This window comes from Exophiala bonariae (assembly GCF_035927105.1).
Source record: "Exophiala bonariae strain CCFEE 5792 chromosome Unknown scaffold_3, whole genome shotgun sequence".
NCBI lineage: Eukaryota > Fungi > Ascomycota > Eurotiomycetes > Chaetothyriales > Herpotrichiellaceae > Exophiala > Exophiala bonariae.
Window position 1 is genome coordinate 1,665,965 of NW_027042478.1, and position 23,447 is coordinate 1,689,411.

The window sequence follows — 23,447 nt, forward strand, 5'->3', positions numbered from 1 at the left end:
ATCGCCAGACTTGGACACATCGAAGCCTGCGCCGCCACCAGAGCCTGCACCAGGGGCCGGTTCCAGAAGCTGTGCCCGAAGTCGAGCAAGTTTTCTAGGATTTGGAGTTAGTCTCGAGGCTGTGAAAGATGGCCCTTTTGATATTGCTCAAGCAGCCCATTGCCAAACATAGTCTGCCTGTCATCAGGAAAGGAGCGATGCACGTGATTTTAGGTCACGTGGGGAGAGCACATGCCCAACGATTGTTCACGAGCAGCTCTTCTGTCCTTCTTGAGCAAACACGCAAAGACTTGTACGACAAGGGATATCAAACGCTCACCCTTTCAACAATCCGAGATGATATTCTGAAATGCGTTCGTCAGAGTTGTAGAGCAATATCTCTCGAAACTAGACAAACCTGTGGCTTTGTTTTCTGCAACTTATCAGTATCTGGACTGCCAGTCTACGATAACCTGCAGGAACCCACTTTGAGTTCGGGCCATTTCGGCCTCGATCCTGTTGAAGCATCAGACTCGAGATAAAAGCATTTGGAAAGATCGGTGCCGTACTCTTTGATCTTCTCAGTGATATTCACCATCTTGTCGAAGGCAATCGGTAGTGTTGGGCTAAAAACGGTAGATAAGAAGTGCCAAACAAATCTACCTGGATTGAGAGGCTGCAGAGGCACAAACCGGAACGCCTCTCTACTTTCAAGAGCCTGGAAACAAGATTTAACAGATACCCGCTGCCCTGCTTGATGGTTTGAGCCAGAGAAAGAGGCGACGAACTGGACGTTCGAGTGGAGGTTTGTGAAAAGCAGTCGGCCACTGTGTTTTTCCGTTCCGAAAAAAGTCTTGGCCTCCTGAGAGCCTCTGCCTTGTGAGTCAGGCTTCACGATTGCTCACTTCTTTTGTACCCAACACCAACAATTGACGACAAGGATTAAGAACAACAAGCATGGTGTAGGTAGTCGCAGCTAACGCTGCGACAGACTTAGGCAGAATTACCCCTCGTTGGGGATGACGCCGAGAGTTCGATCACAACAAAGGAATTCATCTAGTATTTCCTTACTCAGAAGGCAACGCGCTCTTTGGCCGATCTTTCACCATGCCCGCACGAAAGCGAAACAAAAATCACACCCCTCAGGCTGCAAAACCTGAACCAGCAAACATGGCAGAGCCATCCTTCGGAAGGTCTCATCGAGAACTTGAAGAAGAAATTGCAGGTTATCCTGAAGTCCAACGTAACGAGTTCCTCACAACGAGAGCAATCTACCCCGATGAATTCGAAGTGGTCCATGGACGAAAGAATGCCTGGCAGGTGAGTCTGAAAGTGAGGCGAGTTGAAGTCACCCCTTGTCCTAACCAAACCCTAGACCCGAGAGAACTTAGCCTTTCAAGTCCGAATTGGCCCTTTGGGAGACAATGATTACTTTGTCAAGCTTATATTTGAGTTGCCACCAGAGTACCCGAAAGTCATTCCCAAGATCGACATTGTGGCAGTACAACCTGACGACCCAGATCTTAAGAAGCAACTCAACCACATCATTTCAACATACCCCGGTCTACATCGTGGAAGCGAATCCGTTTACGAGGTCAACAATGCCATAATGGATCTTCTGGATGAGACAATCATCGCCAAAGCAGCTAGCAAGACGGAGTTCAGTCTCGAAGAAGAACGAGCAGCACGAGAAGCCAAGGAGAAGAAGATGTTGCAAGAACGAGAGGAATTGGCTCGAAAGCAAAAAGCCGATGAAGCCGAGAAGCAGGAAAACCTTCTTGTCACCCAGGTCGAAAGTGAGAAGCAACGCCGTCAGAAATCGACACTTTCGAGGAAATCCACTGCCGAAGATAATGCCAACCTCTATGACGCCCCGGAAGAACCCGTCACATTCGATCAGTCAATGGTTGCTCGAGACATGGTGACTACCCTCCCATTCAAGTTCAAAGCAGTCGCTGGCAGGAGTGTCATTCTTAAACGAAAAGATAAGAAGGTCACCATCGTTGCTCCCAGAGTGGATGCAAATGCAGTCCAGGCTCCACAATTATTGTTGAAACAAATTTACATTCCCGAGTCGATCGCCGCCAAACAGGATATGCACAAATGGATGGAAGAGATCGAACAGCTTCTTGAGTCTTCCAAAGAACATCGCAACCAGAATGTTGTAGATCTTGTCAACTACCGAATCGAACACGTCAATCTTGATGACGGCTCAACCTCATGGAATCTTGCAATACTTTCTGAGTACGCAAACAAAGGATCGTTGTCAGACTTACTCGAGCTTTCGGGTCCACTCAACGCAAACAAGATTCGATCTTGGGCTCGCCAACTCGTGGATGCATTGATGTTCTTCGATCAGCAAGGTTATGTTCATCCTGCTGTTCACGCGAAGAATATATTGATCTTCCTTTCTCCAAGTGGTGGCATTACTGTGAAATTGTCAGATGGATACGGTACAAAGCTTAGAGATCTCGTCAACAAAGCCCGTGACCCTGCCGCCGTCGTTGGAGGAGACTCACCTCTGTGGATTGCACCAGAATTGAATGGTAGCAACCCCACACGCACAAATAGAACCTGCATCTGGGATCTTGGAAAAGTTATTGTGCAAATGGCGCTCGGCAATAATTTTCAGGAGATGTACACCTCTCCGCTACAAGTTTTGGAAGGCACCGACTTGGAGGAAAGTTCTGAGAAATTACTGGAGCACCTTTTCCAGCACAACCCCGCTAAGCGGCCAACAGCGTTCGAATTGTCTCATAGAGATTTCTTTCGGAAGACACATGAAGCGATCTTTCGAAGAGAGTCACCGAATCTACCAGGAACTCCATTGCGCCAGAGACGACAGAGCAACAAGACTGACAGCAAGTATCATACCGAATGGGAAGAAATCGAGAAACTCGGGAAAGGCGGTTTTGGTAATGTCTATTGCGCACGCCAAAAGCTTGATGGCCAGTTTTATGCTGTCAAGGTCATTGAGAGCACTTCGCCACAAGAACTCAACGATATTGTTGGTGAGGTTACACTGCTAGCGAAGCTCAACCATCCCTACATTGTGAGATACTACACTTCCTGGATTGAGAACGATAATCTGTCCTTGGAACGACCACGCCCTTCCACCAAAACTCAGCAAACAGCAGTCTCCAGACGACAAGCAATGCCCTTGAGTACTGGTCACGACTTTATGGAGCCTTCCATCTACCGCAACCAGGGCGCTGAGTTCAGTGATTCGAGTAACGGCAATTTGTTTGGTTATCAGACTCCTCCAGCAGCAAACTCGCAAGATGGCTGGGATAATGAGGACGATGTTTTTGGCACTGATCCAGAACCACCAACCGATCAGGACATCACCTCTCCAGAGTTCACCGATACAAACCCCTTTGCATCTTCATCCCAAGGAGGGGCTATTGCAGACTCCTCTGGTCCTCGTTCTATGCACCCTTTTCGACGTCCGTCTACTCCACCAGTGAAAATTCCAGAGAAGGCCATGCTTTACATTCAGATGGAGCTTTGCGACAAGAGAACTCTGCACAATCGTATTGACGAAGGTTTGCATCGCGATCCGGATATGGTTTGGCGCTTGTTCCGACGCATTCTCGAAGGTCTCGCTCACGTCCATAGTATCGGCGTGGTTCATCGAGATCTAAAGCCGGCCAATGTCTTTCTTGATGCTCATGACAACCCAAAGATAGGCGATTTTGGACTTGCGACAACTGGTCAAGCAACGTCGAAAGCAGAGCAGGCTGATGCGGGAATGACTATTGGAAGATCAACTGGAGTCGGGACAAAAGGTTATACTGCACCAGAACTCTATCAACATGGTAGCAAATATGATGCAAGAGCAGATATGTATTCACTCGGTATCATGTTCTTTGAGATGTGCTGTCCTTTCACATCAGATATGGAGAGATCACTACTGTTGACCGCATTGAGAAACCCAAAACCGACCCTTCCCGCACTGTTCAATGACGAACCGTACCGCAAGCAGGGTGAGATTATTCTCAAACTGGTGCAACACAAAGTGAATCTTCGCCCTCAGGCAGCGGAACTTTTGGTCAGCGATTTGATCCCTGAACCCTTGGAGGATGAGAAGTTTCAACGATACATTGACAGAGTTGCAGCAGACAATCCTGCAGAATATCAGTCTTGGGTCACCAAATTGTTCAACCATAAAAACAGTGCAGTCTCAAATCTTGCCTGGGAAGACAAAAACGCCGTTGGAGTTACACCTGGAAGCTCAATGCTATTGATGTCTATGGGTGATCAATTGCGAGACATTTTCCGTCGCCACGGAGCTACTGAACAAACCCGACCAGGAATATTTCCCAAAGCAGATTCTTATGAAAAGGCTGCCACATTCATTGATCCTGCTGGTCTTGTTGTTCAACTGCCAACTGATCTTACCCTTCCACTTGCGCGATCGCTTGGACAGACACGCTGTCGTTACAATAAGACTTTCTGCTTTGGTCAAGTATACCGTGCCACCGCGCCAGGACAAGAACCCATACAAGTACCAGAGGTCGATTTTGACTTCATTTCCCACAACGCTCGAGACTTGAACATCAAAGAAGCAGAGGTGATCAAAGTTCTTGATGAGGTTTTGCTCGAATTCTCAGCACTGGCAATCCGATCTTGGATCATCTATTTAAACCATGGCGATCTACTGGATATCATCCTGGATTTCTGCCGAATCAAATACTCCAGCTACGCGAAAGTGAAGCAGGCACTCTCTCACCTGAACGTAGGGAATGTCACATGGAAAGAAGTTCGTGAACAGTTGCGTGGCTCAGCTCTCAATATCCCAGAAACATGTGTGTCAGACCTCTCTAAATTCAACTTTGAAGGTTCTCTCGATGAAGTTCGGAAACAACTCACCAAGGTATTGGGCGAAAGCGAACACCTCAGCAGAGCACATCCTCATTTGACTCGTCTCGAAGAACTCGTTCAATTCATCAAGAGAATGAACGTACAAACAGAAATTCGAATTGCTCCTCTGAGCAACAACTCAGAGCAACTCTACCGAGGAAGCATTGTTTTTCAGTGCATCGAGACCAGCACCAAGAAGGTGCTCGTTGTGGGCGGGAGGTACGACGCACTCATCGCGGAGTACCAGACCAAGCACGAACGAGGTTCGATCCGAGGTGTCGGCCTCAGACTCAACGTGTCTGAGCTGATCAGCTACACAAGGACGCAAGTCCAATCCCTCCTCGGTGGGAAGGGGTCCCGCTCTGCTGGCATCGATGCCAGAGCGGCATCAGCGCTCGCCCGGTGTGACATAATTGTCACCAGTTTTGACCAGGGCACGTTGAGAACAACGTGCGTCGACCTTGTGTCGACCCTGTGGGCCGCCGGCATCAGTGCCGAATTGTCAGAAGAATGCTGTTCCTTTGAGGAGTTGGAGTCGTTGTCCAAGGACAACAACGTTGGGTTTTGGGTGGTCCTCGTGCGCAGTGGCGCAGGAGACCGTGCGTTGAAGGTGAGGAGCCCCTCCAAGGAGGAGGACGAGGTGAGGGTTGTTGATCTGGTGGCGTTCCTTCGTCGCAACTTGCGACGCAAGTAGATAGTTTTAATGGGAGCTTTGTGCCGATTGTGTCTGTCGTGACTTTTCCTTCCAGTATCCATTGTGCCCAAAGTGACTCTTGATGCTGCGTGTCGTGTCGTTGCAACTAACAAGTAGATTGTCAACAAGCATCCGCGTGGCCGCTATGGTTAGACGATGACGACTTCTTTAGAGTCCGACAATGGAACGCCCTGTGTTTGTGGCGTTGTTCACGAGGCTGTCTCCCTTTCTATCGTCATGCGTGAGGAGTCATATACTCCGCCGTAAAATCCCCTCGACTGCTTCGCCGTACTGAGTGCTCTTGCATGACGTATCATTTGGGACAAGGCCACATGTATCAAAAAGTCCCACTGGCACGATCAACATACGAGAAATACTACGCACTTCCCCAAACTTTACAAGTCTAGCGAAACCATTGTTGAACGACATGGCGCCCTCTTCTAGAGGCTTATTATGGCGATGGAGCTTTCTGCTAGCCGTCTGTGCTCTGTTCTTCCTGTGGGCTGATCTCACCAATGCCTCCGACGCAGCGTCCAACGCCTCTTTATTATGGGGACCATACAGGCCGAACCTGTACTTCGGCGTAAGACCGAGGCTCCCAAAGAGCTTGACCACAGGCCTCCTGTGGGCGAATACAGATAATTATCAATCGGCTCAAACCAATTTCCGTCACACCTGCGAGCAACATGAAGGTATGGCTGGCTATGGTTGGGAAGAGTACGATGCCCGCAATGGGGGTCGTGAGGTTATACATGACACAGGGAACAAAATAGACCTGACGATTGACTTCGTCAAGGTCCCTGGGGGTGAACATGGTGGTAGTTGGGCCGCAAGAGTCAAGGGTGTACCTCGTGAGGATGCACCCGCGACTTTGGTTACGACATTGGTCTTCTATGCTGGCATGGAAGGGCTAGGAGAGCTTGGTTTCACTTCTGACGAGCCGGACTCTGAAGGATTTGTTACCATACACGGCCAGACAACTGATCTGGGTGAGTTCGACTTGACTTTCACTGAATCACCGGAAAATTTACTGCCATACAAAACTCATCCAGCATGGGACAAGAAACCGGTCGATCGACCACTCATGGGCAGTGTGCAAATACCGCCAGAAGCTATTTGGCAAGCTAAGAACATCATGTTCGCCAGCTTGAAGCAACAGGTCGACACTTTTGTGCAGGAGTATGGTCAAGAAAATATGCCTCCTCCGTGGCAGACGTTTACCATTATGCAGGATCCTGGTCCAGGCAATTTTCATATGGTTCAGAAAGTGTTCGTTGGTGCTTTTGAATTTGACATACTCTTCAGTTCGGACTCTGGGCCTAAGGTCACGTCTGAAACCCTGACAAAGGCAATCTCCAAAACATCCAAGTCCTTCCAATCCAAGTTCAAGGAGATCTTCAAGCCATTGGCGCCTTTCACGGACTCCAAGTTCACCTCTCTCTCGGAATCTTTGTTCTCGAATCTATTTGGCGGTATTGGATACTTTTACGGCGACTCTCTAGTAGACCGCTCGTACGCTTCAGAATACGACGAGGACAATGAAGGCTTCTGGGAGGAAACTGCTCAAGCTCGAGCAAAAGCAGAAGTGGTCAATGATCCTGCTGTCGAACTCTTCACAAGCGTACCGTCACGTCCATTTTTCCCTCGTGGGTTTTTATGGGACGAGGGTTTTCATCTCATTCCAATCATTGAATGGGATCTTGATATCACAATCGACATTGTCAAGTCATGGTTCAATCTGATTGACAGTGATGGGTGGATCGCTAGAGAGCAAATTCTTGGACTCGAGGCTCGGAGTAAAGTCCCACCCGAGTTCCAGGTCCAATATCCTCATTACGCCAATCCGCCCACCCTCTTTCTCATAATCGACACTCTGATCGACAAGCTGGAATCTGGCTCTCTTTCTGCCACAGATGCGGACCGAGTCAAGGTGGAACTTCAGCACCTCTATCCATTGCTCAAGCGCCAGTACTACTGGTTCCGCAAGACGCAATTCGGTGATATTAGATCCTACGACCGCGAAGCCTTCTCCACCAAAGAAGCCTACCGCTGGCGAGGCCGCACACCACAGCACATCCTCACATCCGGCCTCGATGACTATCCACGCCCTCAGCCACCACATCCAGGAGAGCTGCACACCGACCTAATCTCCTGGGTCGGGTTGATGGCAAGCACGCTATCGCGCCTCGCTCCCCTGACGTCTAACCCCGATGACGCATCCGATTTCAGCGCTCAACACAAAGCAATCCTCCACAACATCGACGACCTACACTGGTCGTCCGAACACAAAGCCTACTGCGATGCCACAATCGATGACTACGAAGACTCCGTACACGTTTGCCACAAGGGCTACGTGAGTCTGTTCCCCTTCATGACAGGCCTCATGGCCCCCACACACCCTAACCTCCCTCACATCCTCACCCTCATCTACGACCCCGAACATCTCTGGTCACCATATGGAGTCCGCTCGCTGTCGAAATCCTCCCCCTTCTACGGCACCGACGAGAACTACTGGCGCTCCCCCATATGGGTCAACATGAACTACCTGATCCTGAAGAACTTGCTGGCGGTCGCGCAATCCCCCTCGGCGCCCACGAAGGTCAAGACCGAAGCTGCAAAGATCTACACCGAGCTGCGCACGAATCTCGTCACGAATGTGTTTGATGAGTGGGAGCGCACGGGCTTCGCGTGGGAACAGTATAATCCCGAGACTGGGCATGGGCAGAGGACGCAGCATTTCACCGGCTGGACTAGTCTGGTGGTTGTTATTATGCGCATGCCGGACCTGAGTAAGGAGGCGGGCATCAAGCATAGCGAGTTGTGATATGTGATGTCTGATGTGTGGTGTGTGACACATGACTAGGTTGTCGTGGTTGTGGCTTTGGACTCCCACGTGCTGGAGAAATCAAGACATGTAGAAAGGCAAAGCTCGTACACCGTGTTTCTTCGTGGAGATTACACAGAAGAGATTCATGCCACGAAGACAAGATTCTCTGTCGCGAACGAGACCCTTAGAACGAATTCAAAACGATTATCATTTCCATTGAGTGATGGCCCAAACTAATCACTATCGTCATCGCTGCCATAACCGACCAAAAGACCTCCAGAAGCCGCCGATTTCGCCGGCTGCGTGCTGGGAGATTGTGTCCGTCCACCCGCAGCCGCGTAGCCTTTCAACGCAGCCAGTGTCGAGCCCGAAAGGATTCCACCTCCACCGCTGCTCTCCGTAATGCCCGTAGAAGTACCCGTATGCTGCTGGCCGTTGCCCACGTGCTCAGAGTAGTCCCCGCCATCCTGGCCTGGTTGCAGAGGGTGTGCTTCCAGAAGCCCCGTCTCTCCCAATCTCTGCCCTTCCAGCGCGCGGCCTTGTTGTTGGTTGTACCATATTGATTCTGGAGCCTCGTAGCCTTCCAGACCGTAGCTGGACTCGAGTTTTCTCTGGTCCGTCTCTTCCCTCGTCTCTCGTCCTTCAATCTGTTTCACTGCACGGTCGCCCAGCGCCCGTCTGACCGCTTCAGCAGCCTGCTCTTCGATCCTGGCGGCCTCGCGCTTCGCACTCAGAGGATTCGGATCGACCGTCGCCCACCGCACATTCAAGATCTCGCTGTTGTCCAGCGCCTGGTGCGCCATGGCCTCTTTCGCGAACTGCGAATTCGCCTCGTTGACATACGTGATGAAAGCGACGCCCCGGCCCGTCAGGACTCTCGTTCGCTCAATCTCGCCCCATTCCTGAAAATGTCTGGCCACAACCTCTTCAATATCGTCCGTCACATGGATGCGCCCGACATACAGCGTGCGGTTCTGGCGCATGAAACTGCCTACGCCACCCATGTCGTCGCGGTAGTCGCTGTGCTTGTCGCGACCGAAGCAGTCGATGTTGGGGTTGAAGACGTCAAACACCGTCGGCAGCCGGTGCAAGTACTGGCACTCATGGCCCTTAGGGCACAGGCCGCGCGCGAAGAACAGGCAGAAGTAGCTTCCCGGTGTCTTGTCTGCGGCGGTCCAGCCCGAGTCGTTGCGGATGTTGCAGCGTGAGGGCGCGGCTGTCTTGGAGAGGTAGGCGTCTTCACGGTCGCCGCCGGACCATTTGTTGTACCAGATGTTGAAGATCGTGCCGGTTTGTGGTGGGGGTTCGGATTTGATGGTCGATGGGTCGACTTGTGGGCGCGCTGGCCGTCGCTTTCGCCGGATGAGTTTTGTTTTCTTGGTGGGGGGTTCAGAGGAGGTCAGAGAGGACTCGTTGTTCCTTGTGGTGAGGGCGTTGTTAGTGGTTTCGGTGGCGGCATCTTGGTCGGGTGACGCAGATCGTTTCCTGGACGGTGAGGCTGGCGCGAACATGGTCCGGGCTTGGACTACTTCTGCCATTTCTCGGACGATGAGATGGTTGATTGTGGATAGTGGTGCGTGGTCATGAATGCGTTGTGTACGTGAACAATTAAATGTCAAATGCGAGAATCATGGGAACTTAGAAGTTCAAATTGAACGAGAACAATTTTCCTTGCTGCCCTGAGAACTGAGTCACGTGATGCCAAACTATCATGCTGCTTTTAAGATAGTTTGTGTCTAGGATGGCGATATTGACAGCGACAACTGTCCATTTCTTTGTGTCTAGCTTAATTGCTCTTTGTTATGTGTTTGAGGTTATTGTCTCATCGCGCATAGCACTTTCGCTTGCGGCTATAATTTTCTGTGGTACATTCATAGGTAATAACATATAAGCTATTGTGGAAAGGACAGTAGTTGCACAGCTCTTCGCAAGCTTCTAGCTCTGGGAAAAAGAGGGTCATGGTGCCTTCGCCTCTTGATGAGGAGCTAAATCACACGGAGATCTCACTCTGACTCGAATCCGACCTTTTCTCCTCCGCATGGTACGCAGGAGAGGCAACAGCTGGGTCAGGGTTCGTGGTCCTCTTTCGTCGAGTGAGTAACCAAGCCAAAGCTCCAATGATTCCGACAACAGCCAGTGTAACTCCGGCACCGATTCCTCCAGCAGCGGCGTTCGATAGTCCAGACTTGCCACTTGCAGCGCTGACTGTTGGTCCAGATCCTGAGTTGGATGATTCCGAGTTATGTAGAGTTTCGTAGCAGAAGCCTGCGTCTGACTGGCACAATGTGCACCACTCCTCAACTTTTACAATGCTGCGAGACGAAAGCTCCGAGACGAACTCGCCGTAAGGTAGGCTCAGCTCAGATCCACCGAAGAGAGGGAATGCTGTCAATGCATCATCTGTGGTTCCGTTCTTGAAGAGGAATCTCACTCGCAGGTCGGTGTCTGGGTTGGCGGGGAATGCAGTAGCATTGTCCTCTTCACTGAAGACCTCAAATGCCATGCTGCCTGCATAATTTGGTAGACCAAAGAAATCGGGGCTGGCAGCAGTCAGATTGGTCAAGCCATAGAAGGCCATCTGTGTGTCGTAGCTGCCGGCCATGAGGCTGAACTTGACCTTTGCTTTGCCCTTGACAACATCTTGAAGTTGACGGAGTGCTCCTCCAGCGAGGGTCATACCGCCAATGGAGCGGTCTGGCATAGTTTGATTGTAGTTGTGGTTCCATTCCCAGTGATTTGCCAAGTAACGGAGTTGGTCCAAATCGGCACCCTCGATATTCTCAGCAACAGAAGCATTGTGTATAGAAGCAACGTTAAGGAGATCAAACACATCATACGCGTTGGCATATGTGACATTCTCCTGTCCCATGATATCTCCCAGCAATGGGACAAAGGACTCATAAAAGGGTGCTGTAACATTCAGCGTCTCTTTGTACTCAGGACTATCATGGTACGAGTCATATGCCGTGTTATACGTCGGGCACTGGTCATCGCCCTTGATCCAGATTGTGTCTGGCGTGGTGGTATCTTCGCCATGGACCAGAATGAATTGGTAGCCATTCAGGGGTGAAGTTACTTCGGTACCATTGGTCAAGGTCTGTGTGCTAAGCTGGGTGTTGATATCGTTGAGGGGAGGGTAGAGACCTTGCAGGAAGTTCATCGCAGTCTGATACAAGACCCCTTGGTCAGGAGCGGATGCCCATATCTGACTGGTGGTAGCCTTGTCCGATGAGATGTTCAGGATCTTGTTGGAAGCACCCTGTTCGACATATCGCTGTCGATAGTACTCACCAGACTCGTACATCTGGGTAGCACCCAAGTTTGTCATGCCATAATCTTTGAAGAATTTGGCAGTGCGGTCGCCATGTCTGGTAAAGACGACGACGCTGTACAAGATCTCTGCAAAAGCAGGTGAAGCGGCTAGTGAGGCCGTAATCAATGTTGAAAAGTGCATATTGACTGACCAGAGTCCCACGAGTTGCCTAGTCTAAGCTGGAATAGATGGTATGATGTGATAGCGAGCGAGCGAGCGTCAGGTAGAAAGAAGGAATCTTGAGCGAGGTCGGGGGCTTGAGCTCACTTAAGAAAATCCACTGGGTGGACCCTTTCCAGAGCAAATCCAGTATTTCGCTGTGTCTCCTCATGATGTGTCAATGGTGTGTAGCTCCAAGCATTATAACGATCGCATTAAGCATGTACGAGGTACTGCAAGCCAGCCCATTCCCGGTACGAAAAGTGAACATCCACCAATGAAAATGCTACTGAGAGCAGGCTCAGCGGATCCAAATAGATAGGGAGAGATAGCCATGCCGTCTATGCGGACAACCGCAAATGGGGGAGATTCCCACAGTCTCCTGTCACGGTTAGGGAGCATGCAAAAGCATAGTCAGCTTGAATGCGCATTGGCCCAGAGAGCCTTTTGCAAATAGGGCATGAACCAGAGCCTGAGGGGTAGTCATGCCAAGTTCTCTAGCGGCGATTCCCGACCAAGTCAGGCCATCGTAACGGAAAGAATGGTCGCAGGTACGAGTATTCTCAGTCTCACACATGACAGGTAAATCCTCGATCTCAGAGGGATTTCTCTCCTGGCCTCCATGAAGACGTCTGAGCCAAACACCACTAACAATCTAACGTTGGGTAGACGGAACCATCTCTAAAGAACACCTAGGCACTCAATATCAATCTTGATCAAGCAGAAAGCGCAAATGCAACTATTGAAGTGGTCTTACTGATCGGACGGACGTAACTTCCAAGATAAGCAATATCAAGCGAGCTCGCCGATGAATCTCCCGACATAGTTTAGTACGAGGCGCCTGGATAGTACTGTCGGTTCGTACAATACTATGATTTCCTCGGACACCCCAAAGGCGATTTGGTGATGGTTTAAAAATGAATTTGTAGATAACAGATGGCATGGCTCCTTCATCTCATTGTTGTGACGAGAATGTGAGAAGAAGATGGGCTCAAAAGCCCGCTGGAGACAAGCTCTGGGAACCAACTTTACCGTGATCATTTCACACGAATAATGGCCTCCATGTGTTCCAAAATTTCGTACCCTGTTGATTGTGCGCTTCAGCTTGGGAAATTATGCATTCCCACAGCAGTAAGTTCTGAGATTTAGATAGTAAAATTCATTTAGCACCATCGTCAACAAGACTGCAGGTTTGACTTAGGTAAGCCTAGGCGTACTTAATACGCTGAACGCCGCGTAAAACACGGCCGGCCAAGCTAAACAAGAATTCAACCGACGATATCCGAGCAGCTCGGGAGATAATCAATGTGCGATTTACAATATCACAGCGGGCAATTCGTCCTTTTATTGGTCAAGACTCAAGCGCGATAAAGAGGTCTCGTATGATATGAAAGAGTCAACATAGGGTAGCACGCCTTATGGCGAGTACTAAATACCTAATTGTGGTGAAGGATAAAAACTCGAGTCTTGAATACCGACTTTCCGACCCTTCGACTGCTTCGTTTCCAGAACTTAGTCGGCATTTCGAAATTCTAATCAAAGATGCCTTCATTAAATGGTTCCGCGGTCGTCCTCGGCGGAGGTGTTGCTGGTCTCACCACTGCCCTGGAACTACACAGCAAATTTCCAAACCTCAAAATTACGCTTGTCGCAAAATTCCTCCCTGGTGATGTCTCGCAGACTGAATATTGCTCTCCACAGGCCGGTGCAAACTGGACTTCTTTTGAACCGGTGTGGAACAGGCATGCGTGGTACGACAAATTCTCCTTTGAACGATTCTTGCGCATAGCGGATGAATCGCCAGAAAGTGGTGTCGAGCGCTTTCCTTTCCGTTTGGTGTACGGGCCAGATTCGGACCCGACTGAGAAGCCGTGGTACGAGGCTCTGGTTGGAGGAACTCGACCAGCGCCGAAGGAAGAACTCCCTGAAGGTGCCACTTGGGGTCTGGAGTTGGCGACTTTTATGTTCAATTCGCGACTGTATCTGAGCTGGTAGGGTCGTCTACCAAGATTGATGATGCATTGGAGCTTATGTTGTGTCACTTGTAGGCTCATGCAAAAGCTCCTGAAAGCAAAAGTTCAGATAGTGCGGCGCTCGTACAATCATATTGATGATGTGATTTCGGATTTTCCAACTGCGTTGGCCATTTTCAACTGCACCGGATTGGGCGCGAAGACCTTGGGCGGTGTGGAAGACCAGAATGTGTATGCAACAAAGGTATGAGTTAGCCCGTCGCTACGTGAACTCCCAATCCCTATCTCACCACTTTATAGGGCCATACCCTTCTCGTTGGAGAACCTAAAACTGCTATCAAAAAGATGCATGTGTGGTTCCAGCCAGCACTCTTTCCAGAGAATGAGTTTGCGCACGTATTCCCTAGGCCACTAGGCGGTGGAATCATTATTGGTGGCGTCCGTCTAGACAACGACCACGATGAAGTGCTCGATGCATCTCGCACTGAACGAATAAAGCAGAGAGCTTGCCAACTCTGCCCAGAGCTTGGGAGGCCGGAAGATTTGCAGGTCATAAGCCAAAATGTCGGCTTGCGTCGTAAGTTCTATGCCGTGACCTCCTTGCGAATGGACTTTTACCACTCCTATCCGATTCTATACTTATTTTTGAATTAATAGCGAGTCGAGTCGGAGGAGGTCGCGTTGAGAGCGAACAGAGGCAGGGCGTTCAGCTAATACACAATTACGGTGCTGGCGGAGCAGGCTATCAGTCTTCCTGGTAAGTTCTTTTTGAGAATACATTGAAGCAAGAGATGACTGACTTCGGCTGTTCGCAGGGGAATGGCGGCACATGCGGTATCACTGTTTGAGAAGAAAGAACTCGATTTTGCACCAAAGCTGTGATATCAACATGACCAGCTATGGCCTCCCCTTCTCATAGCAAATGGCGCTTATATCACACGACAATGACCTTTGCGTCAAGTAACGGGAATTTTCCGAATCAACTATAACTTGCCTGCCAATTATGATCAGAGTCTTTTACAATGAGTTCTTACACTCGACAACGTGAGAAGCATCCGTCACGATGATACCCGCTATTTCGAGTCTCCCTTGCTGATGGCAACATGCTATTGGCAAACATCCTTGGGGATTGGCCGTGGAAGGTGAAGATATGTCAGTCAGAAAGTCGACCTATGCTCATGATGTTTTTGCTGATATCAGAACTGGGTCGTTGATCTTCATGAAGCTGCTGATGACTTTCAATTCATGATCTGGCCCATAAATAACGTAGCCGTTAATCCAAGGCGAATAAAACCCTGGAACACCGTGCAACTCGAAATGGTGGACGTCGATGAGTCGGCCACCTTGCGCCTCTACATAAGTCGCGGAGTCCGTGCGCCAGCATTTGGCTGGTTTGTTGGCTCTCATTAACTCAATGTCCTTCACCCTTTGTGGAACATCCCATATCGACCTCAATATACGTTTGATATCAGACTTCCAACCCATCACATTCGCGCCCTTTGCCAGTTGAGCAGACAGAACGGCCCGAAGAGCTTCCGTTGACGGATCGTGCCCAACCAACTCATTCCCAGGTATCGCAAAAACAGCAGACTGTTCAGGGATATTGCCGTTGTAAGCCGTAACTCTTACTAAGCTTGCTGAATCATTCAGTGCACCATTCAGGAACACGCCCTCTTCTTTTGGCTTCTCGCCATCTTTCTCCCACGACTGGCCGTAACCATCGGGTGTGCCTCTACAAAGAAACTGCCTGTCACGGTGTTCCCAGTGGAAAATTGCATGATACCTTGTCCATGAGCTTTTTGATTTGAGATCTCACCGAGATATTGCGTGTTAGTTGAGGCGTTGTTCAGAAAACCCCAATCAGGCTGCCCGTATGTCCTCCATCCATACGGATCTCTCAACAGAGATGGAAAGCCATACAAGGCCAAGACAGGAGTGTTGGTAGCTATGAATTTATCAAAAGCCTGGAGCAGAGCATGATCGTCCCAATCTAGTGCTCCCAGACTTGTTCTCAAGGCAGGGTCTGCTGCGGAAATCAAGGTTTCGCTACTGCTTTCCTCGGGGTCTGCTACTTCTGCTAGGATCGTGAAGCATTCAAATTTTGTCACCGTCTCTACAGTATCCGATTTTGGAGGATACAGCAACTGATTCAATCTCTATTTAAGCCTGACGTAAAAGTTCTTGAGCTCTGATAGTCTGGCTTTTGAAGGGACTATCATCAGCGCCGTAGGCTTTGGGGGACTGCCGAATATGGCGCTCTCTATGTCTGTGAGAGACCCCATGGGGAATCCATTGTCCTTGGCGAGTTGAACCATGTTCACATACCCATGAAAAGTCCGTTTCCGGTCACGCAAAATCTTTTCGTATTCCTCGACCGATTGAAGCGTTGAAGATAGAAAGTCCTTGATTTTTTGGCTTCGATCGGGGCTATCTTCAGCGTGTTCTTGAAGCAGAATTCCCAGAGAGCCTCGTATCTTGCCTATAAGAAGATCGTAATTGTCTCTGATATTGCGACAGGCACTGCAGAACTTTGGAAAGTTCTTTTGGCCGACATTCTGGACACGGTCAAACAACGTATACAAGCCATTTGCTAATCCCATCATTTTATTGTAGGATGACTTGATATCCTCTAGTTCGGCCTCGCTGATAGCGTCGTACATGAGAGCGACGGAAAGACCTGGGTAGTATCTTAGAGGCGTCAATTCTATTGTGTACGGCACTCCTTCTTTGATGAACCGTCCAGCTGTCATGACCTTATCCGAAAACTCCCGCACTGTGACAGGGACCTTGACCTCAGGGTCGGTGTCAAGGTAAACACCTACTAGGCCGATCTCTAGATCGTAGTTTTGGATCTCTTCGTTTTGTTTGACTTCTATTTCAGCATTACCTTTTGCACCACCCAGAAGGCCGAAGCTTTTAGCAAATTTCAAGTTAAGTGAGCCCTTTGCAATACTCTCAGAGGTCAGGAGAGAGTTTGTTTGTTTCAAGGTCGCGATGATATTACCCATCTCGCCATTTCTGCAATTCACATCGTAAATTATTGGCAACAGCTCGGGCGTCAAGCAAGAAAAGTGGATCAACGCAGAGAAGGCGGCCAAACTTAAAAGGCGGACAGCTGCCCAAGGTATGACGCATGCAAACCTAAGGTGTACATAGCAGCACCCTTTTCTCATTCAGTACTCGTAGATTAGCTCATGAGCACGCTCTGTGTGTACGATCTGATCATCTCTGACTGTACAACATGAATCAGCCCGCAGAATCCAGCCCTCTCGAGGCTCACTGGCCTGGACCAATCGGTCCAGACGAGGCTGTTGTGCCCCTCTGGCCTACCATAAGGCCTCAAATTTTCGATTCGATTTCTGGACTCCAGTGGTTCACGATATCAGTGGTTAGCTGGGGCACAAATTCCAACAAGAGTGAAAATCCGACCACAATCTTGATCGGAGCTCCAAGAAACACGGAAAAGGCTTGGGAGACACTGACCGGGAAGATTGAAGCGATTTTAGATCATGTTGGTTTAGATGGCATTGGAGTCACTATAATCCCCGCCAAACATCCGTTCTCTGCATTAGATGATCCAGCGGAAAATATCCTCTCAACATCCGCTTTTCAGTCCGATATCGAACCGGGTTCCAGTCTTGCACCAAAGGGCGTCGATACATCTGCAACTGCGGGCGGATGTATAAGACTACGAAACCAGGATAGCCGTACCGAAGATATGATCATGAGTGTCTTCCACTGTTACAGAACAGTTATAGGTACCGAGCACGAATTGAATGGTCTTCGATTAGACCAGGCCTCTCAAATTGAGACCGTGATTCCGTCCGATCAAGACCGTACACAGAAGCTGCAATCAATTCAGATCACGCTTCAAACTGCGATCGCTCCTCTCCAAAATCTACAGGAAAGGTTTGAGTGGACCGGCGACCTACGCCTCCAGAAATGGATCGATGACTGGACACGCGAAATCGAAGAACAAGAGGCACAAAAGAGAATCATAAATGAATTTGACTCACGTGTTGGGTCCCTCCGGGCTTGTTCTGGCTTTCAAATACAAAATTTGCACGACTGGTCTTTATCGGCAGTAACTAATCGCTGTTCGAAGCTGAATACTCTCCCTCCTCCGACTGACCCTCAACTCGTCCCTCCTACAACTAACGACGATCTGGACTCCTCTACAAAGCGCTATTACCAGCCAGTTGATGGTGAGATCAAATCCTGGTCCGCGAGAGGTCCTAAATTCGGCGACAGAGTCTTCAAAAGAGGGCGCACGACAGGAGTTACGACAGGTATAATCAGTCATCTCAAGACAGATATTGTATTGTCCAATTCTCAGGGCCAGAAGATTATTTTTACTGGGTGGGAAATTACCCCTGAACCTCGTCCTCAACCTGCTCGTCCTCAACCTGCCGGTAGGGACCAGTCCTTCGTCCAAGCTAGCGATTCGGGCGCATGGGTACTAGATATGGATGGAAACTGGCGTGGGATGGTATTTGCTCGGCTCTCATCCGGAAGTGGTGTTATGGAGGATGTTGAGGTTATCAAACAGGATATCGAACGCATGACGGGCTGTAACGTAGAACTGCCTTGACGGTATCGAATCCATACGAAACAATAAAGAGGTATAGACCATTACTAGTAGACCTGGCGATGCGTTACCAATCGAAATCGAACTGTATTCGACTCTAAGTACATGGATGGGCGACCAATCTTCTATTTTAACTTGGACATTAGCGCAGAAAATTACTGCCACTCAATCTGTATCATCGAAGTCACCGTGGAAGGCGATCCGTCAGTTGCTAGTCAGAAAATCACTTTTGCTGTCCAGGTTGACTCTGATTCTGGTAGCAAATAGGAGCCTTCGCAATTTTCAAAGATTGCCAGGGTTTTCGGGTGGGAAAGAGGCCAGCTTTATAAGCTGACCCCTGATTTCAGCCAAGTGATTCACACAGGCAATTTCTCCGACTTAAATCACGTTGTGCTGGATGGTCCAGATCTCGTATGGCACCCCTACGACGAATTTGGTCCTCATGCATGGCCATGGCCGAACGACTCTTACCCAGATGAAAGTGGCAAGCGCTGGAGGCTCGAAAGTTATTTCCAGCCTAATGCCCCGGGAGTCGCGAAGATGGTTTCACAAGTTCGCCAATTCAGATCAAAGCTACAGCTTGGACAGAATGATCATCCCTTCACCAAAGTTAATTAGCTCTCCATGCCTACCACTATACATAGTACTCTGAGGATAGAAAACAGTTGGCCATCTCTAGCTCTGTTAATCTGCCATGTATTTGAATTCAAACTTGATGGCTGGCTCCTGATCTGCGTCGTCCAAATTTTCATTCATGCAAGAATATCGACAATCAATCTCTTGTTTCTGATAACGAGAGTCTTAAAACTCATCCTTATGTATTTCAACGCCTGTTTTTGAGAAGGCTCCATTTATCTGCAGGCTGCGTGACTTCAATTTCAGTTTCTCAAATCGAATCAATGGATATGCATCCTCTGGCCTTCTTGAACCGCTCAGGTTGAACAAAATTTGTAGCAGAAGCTGGCAGTGCACTAGTACTAACATGAATTTTCAGGACCAAAACGACACAATGGAAAGCGCGAGTATTTGCAGCCTCTCTCTCAGCTGTGATTAGTTCGACAAAATAATTGCGGCCCCAAAGCCTTGGATGGGCCACCACAGGCTCAGCCCCAACTGGCTGAAAATTGCCAAGGCGTCATATACGAATGACTGCGACAAGTAACAATGAAGAAGCAAGGAGAGAGATTGCTTGGGAACATAAAGTAGGTTTTTAGATTCAGTGCTCAGTATCAATCAGAAACCATCTCCAGCTGTTTGTGTCGTTGTATCCCTGTGACCAGACCAAGGAGTTGTACTTCTGAGTTCTCAGATTAGGTGGAGGGGGACTGCACATAGAGTAGCATTTCCAATCAGAGCATGCAGGACATTGTCCCGTGAAATGCTCTACTATACCTTGAGTCAAAGCTTTTGAGCTTGATTACAACTACTCAAGCTGAGGACTGAGGCTGATGAGTCGCATTTCCGTAAGGATATGAGAGCGTGAAGAGAGTGAATGTCCTTAGTCGTCGCAAGTAAGCGTCCTGCTGAGTATAAAAGAGTTGGTTGCCCTCACGCGTACAGACATACCAATCTATGCTTGCAACACTACTTGCTAAACCTTCATCTCGAACATATCTGTAGAGACAGAAGACGTCCTCAGGAGGAAAAATTCCAGATCACTAGCCAAATACCCGTTGGAGCGATACAACCCGTCCACCCACTTGCCCCAAAAACATGAAGCCATCCCTTTTCTCCACATTCTCAGTCGCTCTCCTTCTCACAGGATACATCACTGCCAGCCCAACCCCACGGACAAAACGTGGTATTTTCGGACTCGACGTTACTGGCGCTGAGCTGGTCTACTGCGCTGTGTCAACCCACATCTCAGGCTGCCTCGACATCCGCGCCGATGCCGATGTTGCTAACAACGCCGCAATCGCCAATTTTGAATCCAGCACCTTGCACAATGGCCTAGGCGACGCATTTCGGCACTGCTACTGGAGCGCCCTCATGACGATTGACGTGGGTGCGGAGGTTGCCGAGACGTTTGGTACGCTACACGAAGACAGCGCTGAAGGGTCTGTACCGGAGGAGCGGGCCATGGACCTGGCGAACAATGCCTTTGGGAGGCAGGTAGGGTGGTGGGCAAAAAATCAGGGGGGGAGTACGCAGCAGATCCGTAATAGGGCGTTCACACAGTGTAAGGGGGCGGCGAAGGCCGGGGAGTTGACAACAATCGACTAGTGCCACAAGACTCATTGCGTTATTTTTGGTATTTGAACGGGACCATTTGTTTTCTTCAAATACAGGTACTAATAGATCGTGGATCTCAAGAAAGTGGAAGTGCAAAGGCGAGAGTATGTCGAATCAGAAACGTCTAAATTCCCTAGTAAGTAGTGCAAATCTCGACATTATTCAGGATGGTATAGAGTATGACCAGAATATTGTTACTACTAGGAATAAGTCTATAAAGTATTGAGTCGAGGATTAGAGTCTAATCATGAACAGCTATACTCTGGAACTCAGTAGAAATTTAAAGACGAAATCGACTTTCTGCTTAAGAAGACTAGCTATGTAGAAGACTTAGACTAACAGAGACACGTGCTAGAGAAGCTAGTATCAATGTCGCTATCACCGCTATTGATACTACTGAAGAAACTACCTACGTTCTCGGTTCACCAGCTAGTGAGCCTGGCTAAGTATCATTGACGCCAGCTAGGAAGTACCTCTGAATCCTTCTCAGACAAAGGTGAATACTTGATTTGGATCATCACTGCAAGTCGCTTGATCCAATCTCCCAGTCGCGTTCGGGGCAAAGCACACCTGCCCCTTTCCGTTGTTAGGCTGCAGTTTCAGGCTCGTCTCTCCATCAGTAAAAGCAAAGAGCTGGCTATCTGTGACAGACCCTCCGCCGTCTGCCCTGCCTCCACAACTGAAGATCATGACTGTATCACCGGCAGCACGCCTAGGGTCGAAGTTGAAGCAGCCTTGGGTCAAGGCGCTCACTATCAATGCAGATTTTGGCTGGTTGTTGTGTTTTCCGGCGGTGATGACATCCCACTTTTGACCAGCGGAGCCATCACATGGCTGGAGGACAATTGGGATTAAGAGCTCTCGGAAGTCACCGGCAGTTCTGTCGATGAAGAGGCACTGGCCATCTGCTGATTGGATAGAAACAGACGAAAATGCGCGTGTAGCTGTCTCATCGCGAGGATTTGCTTCAGCGGCTGCAGATGGGTTGAGAACGCCTCCAGCCCTGGAAACCGGCACGATAGAAGCAGAGGCTGTTGATGTTGTCACTGCAATTGCTGAAGTAGTCGGTGCAGGCGCGACGGATGATACCGCGTCACTTGTAGTAGTGGACGCTGGGGCAGGTACGGTGGTGGTAGCGGTGCTTGTGAAAGGGACGCTTGTGGAAGCTGCTGGCGCGCTGGGTTGAGCCGTAGCATCACCAAAGCTGAAAGACTGATTCAAGTCTGCAGTATTGCAGGGAGCCTGGTCGATCACATCCCCTTTGACTGTCAAACACGTTCCAGCGGAGTTTTTGGGCGAGAAGGCCAGAGGTCCAGCCGATCCTGTGAACGGGAAGAGCTGGGAATCTGTGACAGCACCACCTTTGGACATCATAATGTCAGTCTCATGCCTTGTGTGCTACGAAGCATAAGAAACCTACCTCCATCAGCACGTCCACCACAGGAGAATAGAATCACCTGATTTCCTGCTGCCCGACGAGGATCAAAATTGAAGCAGGCTTGTGTCTTGTCCGCTGTTAGTGCTTTATTGGGTAGCTCCTATAGTAAGTGCTTACGAGGGTGTTAACTATCAGCATGGTTCCAGGTTGGTCATTGTGCTTTCCAGCAGTAATGACATCCCAGAGTGCGCCAGTGTCTCCACTGCATTCGCCCACTTGAATGGGAGTCAGGTTTGCTCGGAAATCTCCAGAGAGAATGTCTGCGAACAAACACTTCCCATCGGAAGTCTAGCAATTGCATTAGTCATTTCACTCGGATGGCTAAAAGTGGTGAGCATACCTTGATTGGGACCGACGAGAAGGCCCTCGTAGCAGTGTCATCCCGCTGCTGGGCCTCCTCAAAAGCAGCCTGATCGAGCTGTGTCACAGCGCGTTTCTCTGCAACAGGATGTGCAGCAACAAGCGAAGCTGTGCCAAGTAACAGTGTCAAGATAGGCGAGATCATGATGTCAAGATAAAGTTTATAAGTTTAAATGCAAAAAGAATGTCTGCACCAGGCAAAAAGAATGGAACCTGGTCAACAGGTGTACAAGTAAAGAACGACGTTGAATTGATAAACGACTAAACAAACAGGAATGCACTCGACTTGAAGGAAGTACAGAGGTACCTGACCATGATATAATGAGTGCATTGAACCTGTACGGTTGCACTGAGGATTCAAGCAATCTTGTCGCAGTGGCCTTCTCCACATTCCAGATACCTTGCTCATCTAGAGAAGTCTCCATTCTTGTAAAGGTGTAACACTTTGGCGTGTAGTCGAGACAACGGTGTCATTAGATTTCGAGGGTTTCAGAAAGACGTGGCAGCTCCAGGGGTAAGGGAGCCCTAAACATGGAAATTAGGCGACCTGCGTAGGGACCGAATGCGAGACATGAAACAGTGACTAGGTGCAGGTGGTGCAAGGTAACATTAACCGTTGTGGCGGATCCTATCGTCACCCATCTTGCTTCCGCACTCACGCGGTTAGAGATATGTAGAACGGAGCTCTATTCGAGGTTAGTAATGCGCGAAACACGGATTCTGGCTGAGTGCGAATAGTGAGGTGCTGTAGATGTCCTCGAGGGAACTTTTGAACGAACACGACTTTCGGCACATCGGAACAATGGGAAAATCCGTGGCCGGGGATTTGCACTGGAACCTGAAAATTATCTTGGCACCAAACCTTCTCTGTTCCTCTAATTTACTAGTCGCCAGACGTAATCCTGCTTCTGGATCGACAGAACGATCGCTAGACAGCGCTTACTGACGCAAGATCGTAACCGAAAGTCAATATCGATGAACTGGCTGAGTGATACATAGCATCCACATTCAGAGGCCTTGT

General features: G+C 49.3%; 7 protein-coding genes across 7 annotated transcripts; 3 read left to right on the forward strand and 4 right to left on the reverse strand.

The window, feature by feature from the left end:
* Positions 1-1,086: 1,086 nt before the first annotated feature.
* Positions 1,087-5,536, forward strand: LTR84_008126 (uncharacterized protein; the record flags this gene model as incomplete). Its single annotated transcript, XM_064851676.1, has 2 exons — positions 1,087-1,299; positions 1,355-5,536. The coding sequence occupies 2 exons, from the start codon at positions 1,087-1,089 to the stop codon at positions 5,534-5,536; spliced, it is 4,395 nt and encodes a 1,464-aa protein (XP_064710679.1).
* A 427-nt stretch (positions 5,537-5,963) lies between these two features.
* On the forward strand, positions 5,964-8,360 carry LTR84_008127 (uncharacterized protein; the record flags this gene model as incomplete). The annotated part of the gene is made up of 1 exon (XM_064851677.1): positions 5,964-8,360. The coding sequence occupies one exon, from the start codon at positions 5,964-5,966 to the stop codon at positions 8,358-8,360; it is 2,397 nt and encodes a 798-aa protein (XP_064710680.1).
* A 236-nt stretch (positions 8,361-8,596) lies between these two features.
* On the reverse strand, positions 8,597-9,901 carry CWC2 (Pre-mRNA-splicing factor; the record flags this gene model as incomplete). The annotated part of the gene is made up of 1 exon (XM_064851678.1): positions 8,597-9,901. The coding sequence occupies one exon, from the start codon at positions 9,899-9,901 to the stop codon at positions 8,597-8,599; it is 1,305 nt and encodes a 434-aa protein (XP_064710681.1).
* Positions 9,902-10,353: 452 nt separating this feature from the next.
* Positions 10,354-11,817, reverse strand: LTR84_008129 (uncharacterized protein; the record flags this gene model as incomplete). The annotated part of the gene is made up of 1 exon (XM_064851679.1): positions 10,354-11,817. One exon carries the CDS (start codon positions 11,815-11,817, stop codon positions 10,354-10,356), a length of 1,464 nt encoding a protein of 487 aa, XP_064710682.1.
* Positions 11,818-14,984: 3,167 nt separating this feature from the next.
* On the reverse strand, positions 14,985-16,816 carry LTR84_008130 (uncharacterized protein; the record flags this gene model as incomplete). The annotated part of the gene is made up of 3 exons (XM_064851680.1): positions 14,985-15,603; positions 15,699-15,952; positions 15,980-16,816. The coding sequence occupies 3 exons, from the start codon at positions 16,814-16,816 to the stop codon at positions 14,985-14,987; spliced, it is 1,710 nt and encodes a 569-aa protein (XP_064710683.1).
* Positions 16,817-17,049: 233 nt separating this feature from the next.
* On the forward strand, positions 17,050-18,399 carry LTR84_008131 (uncharacterized protein; the record flags this gene model as incomplete). The annotated part of the gene is made up of 1 exon (XM_064851681.1): positions 17,050-18,399. One exon carries the CDS (start codon positions 17,050-17,052, stop codon positions 18,397-18,399), a length of 1,350 nt encoding a protein of 449 aa, XP_064710684.1.
* A 2,715-nt stretch (positions 18,400-21,114) lies between these two features.
* Positions 21,115-22,571, reverse strand: LTR84_008132 (uncharacterized protein; the record flags this gene model as incomplete). Its single annotated transcript, XM_064851682.1, is given in 4 exon segments — positions 21,115-21,989; positions 22,049-22,166; positions 22,184-22,354; positions 22,407-22,571. 4 exon segments carry the CDS (start codon positions 22,569-22,571, stop codon positions 21,115-21,117), a joined length of 1,329 nt encoding a protein of 442 aa, XP_064710685.1.
* Positions 22,572-23,447: the final 876 nt, after the last annotated feature.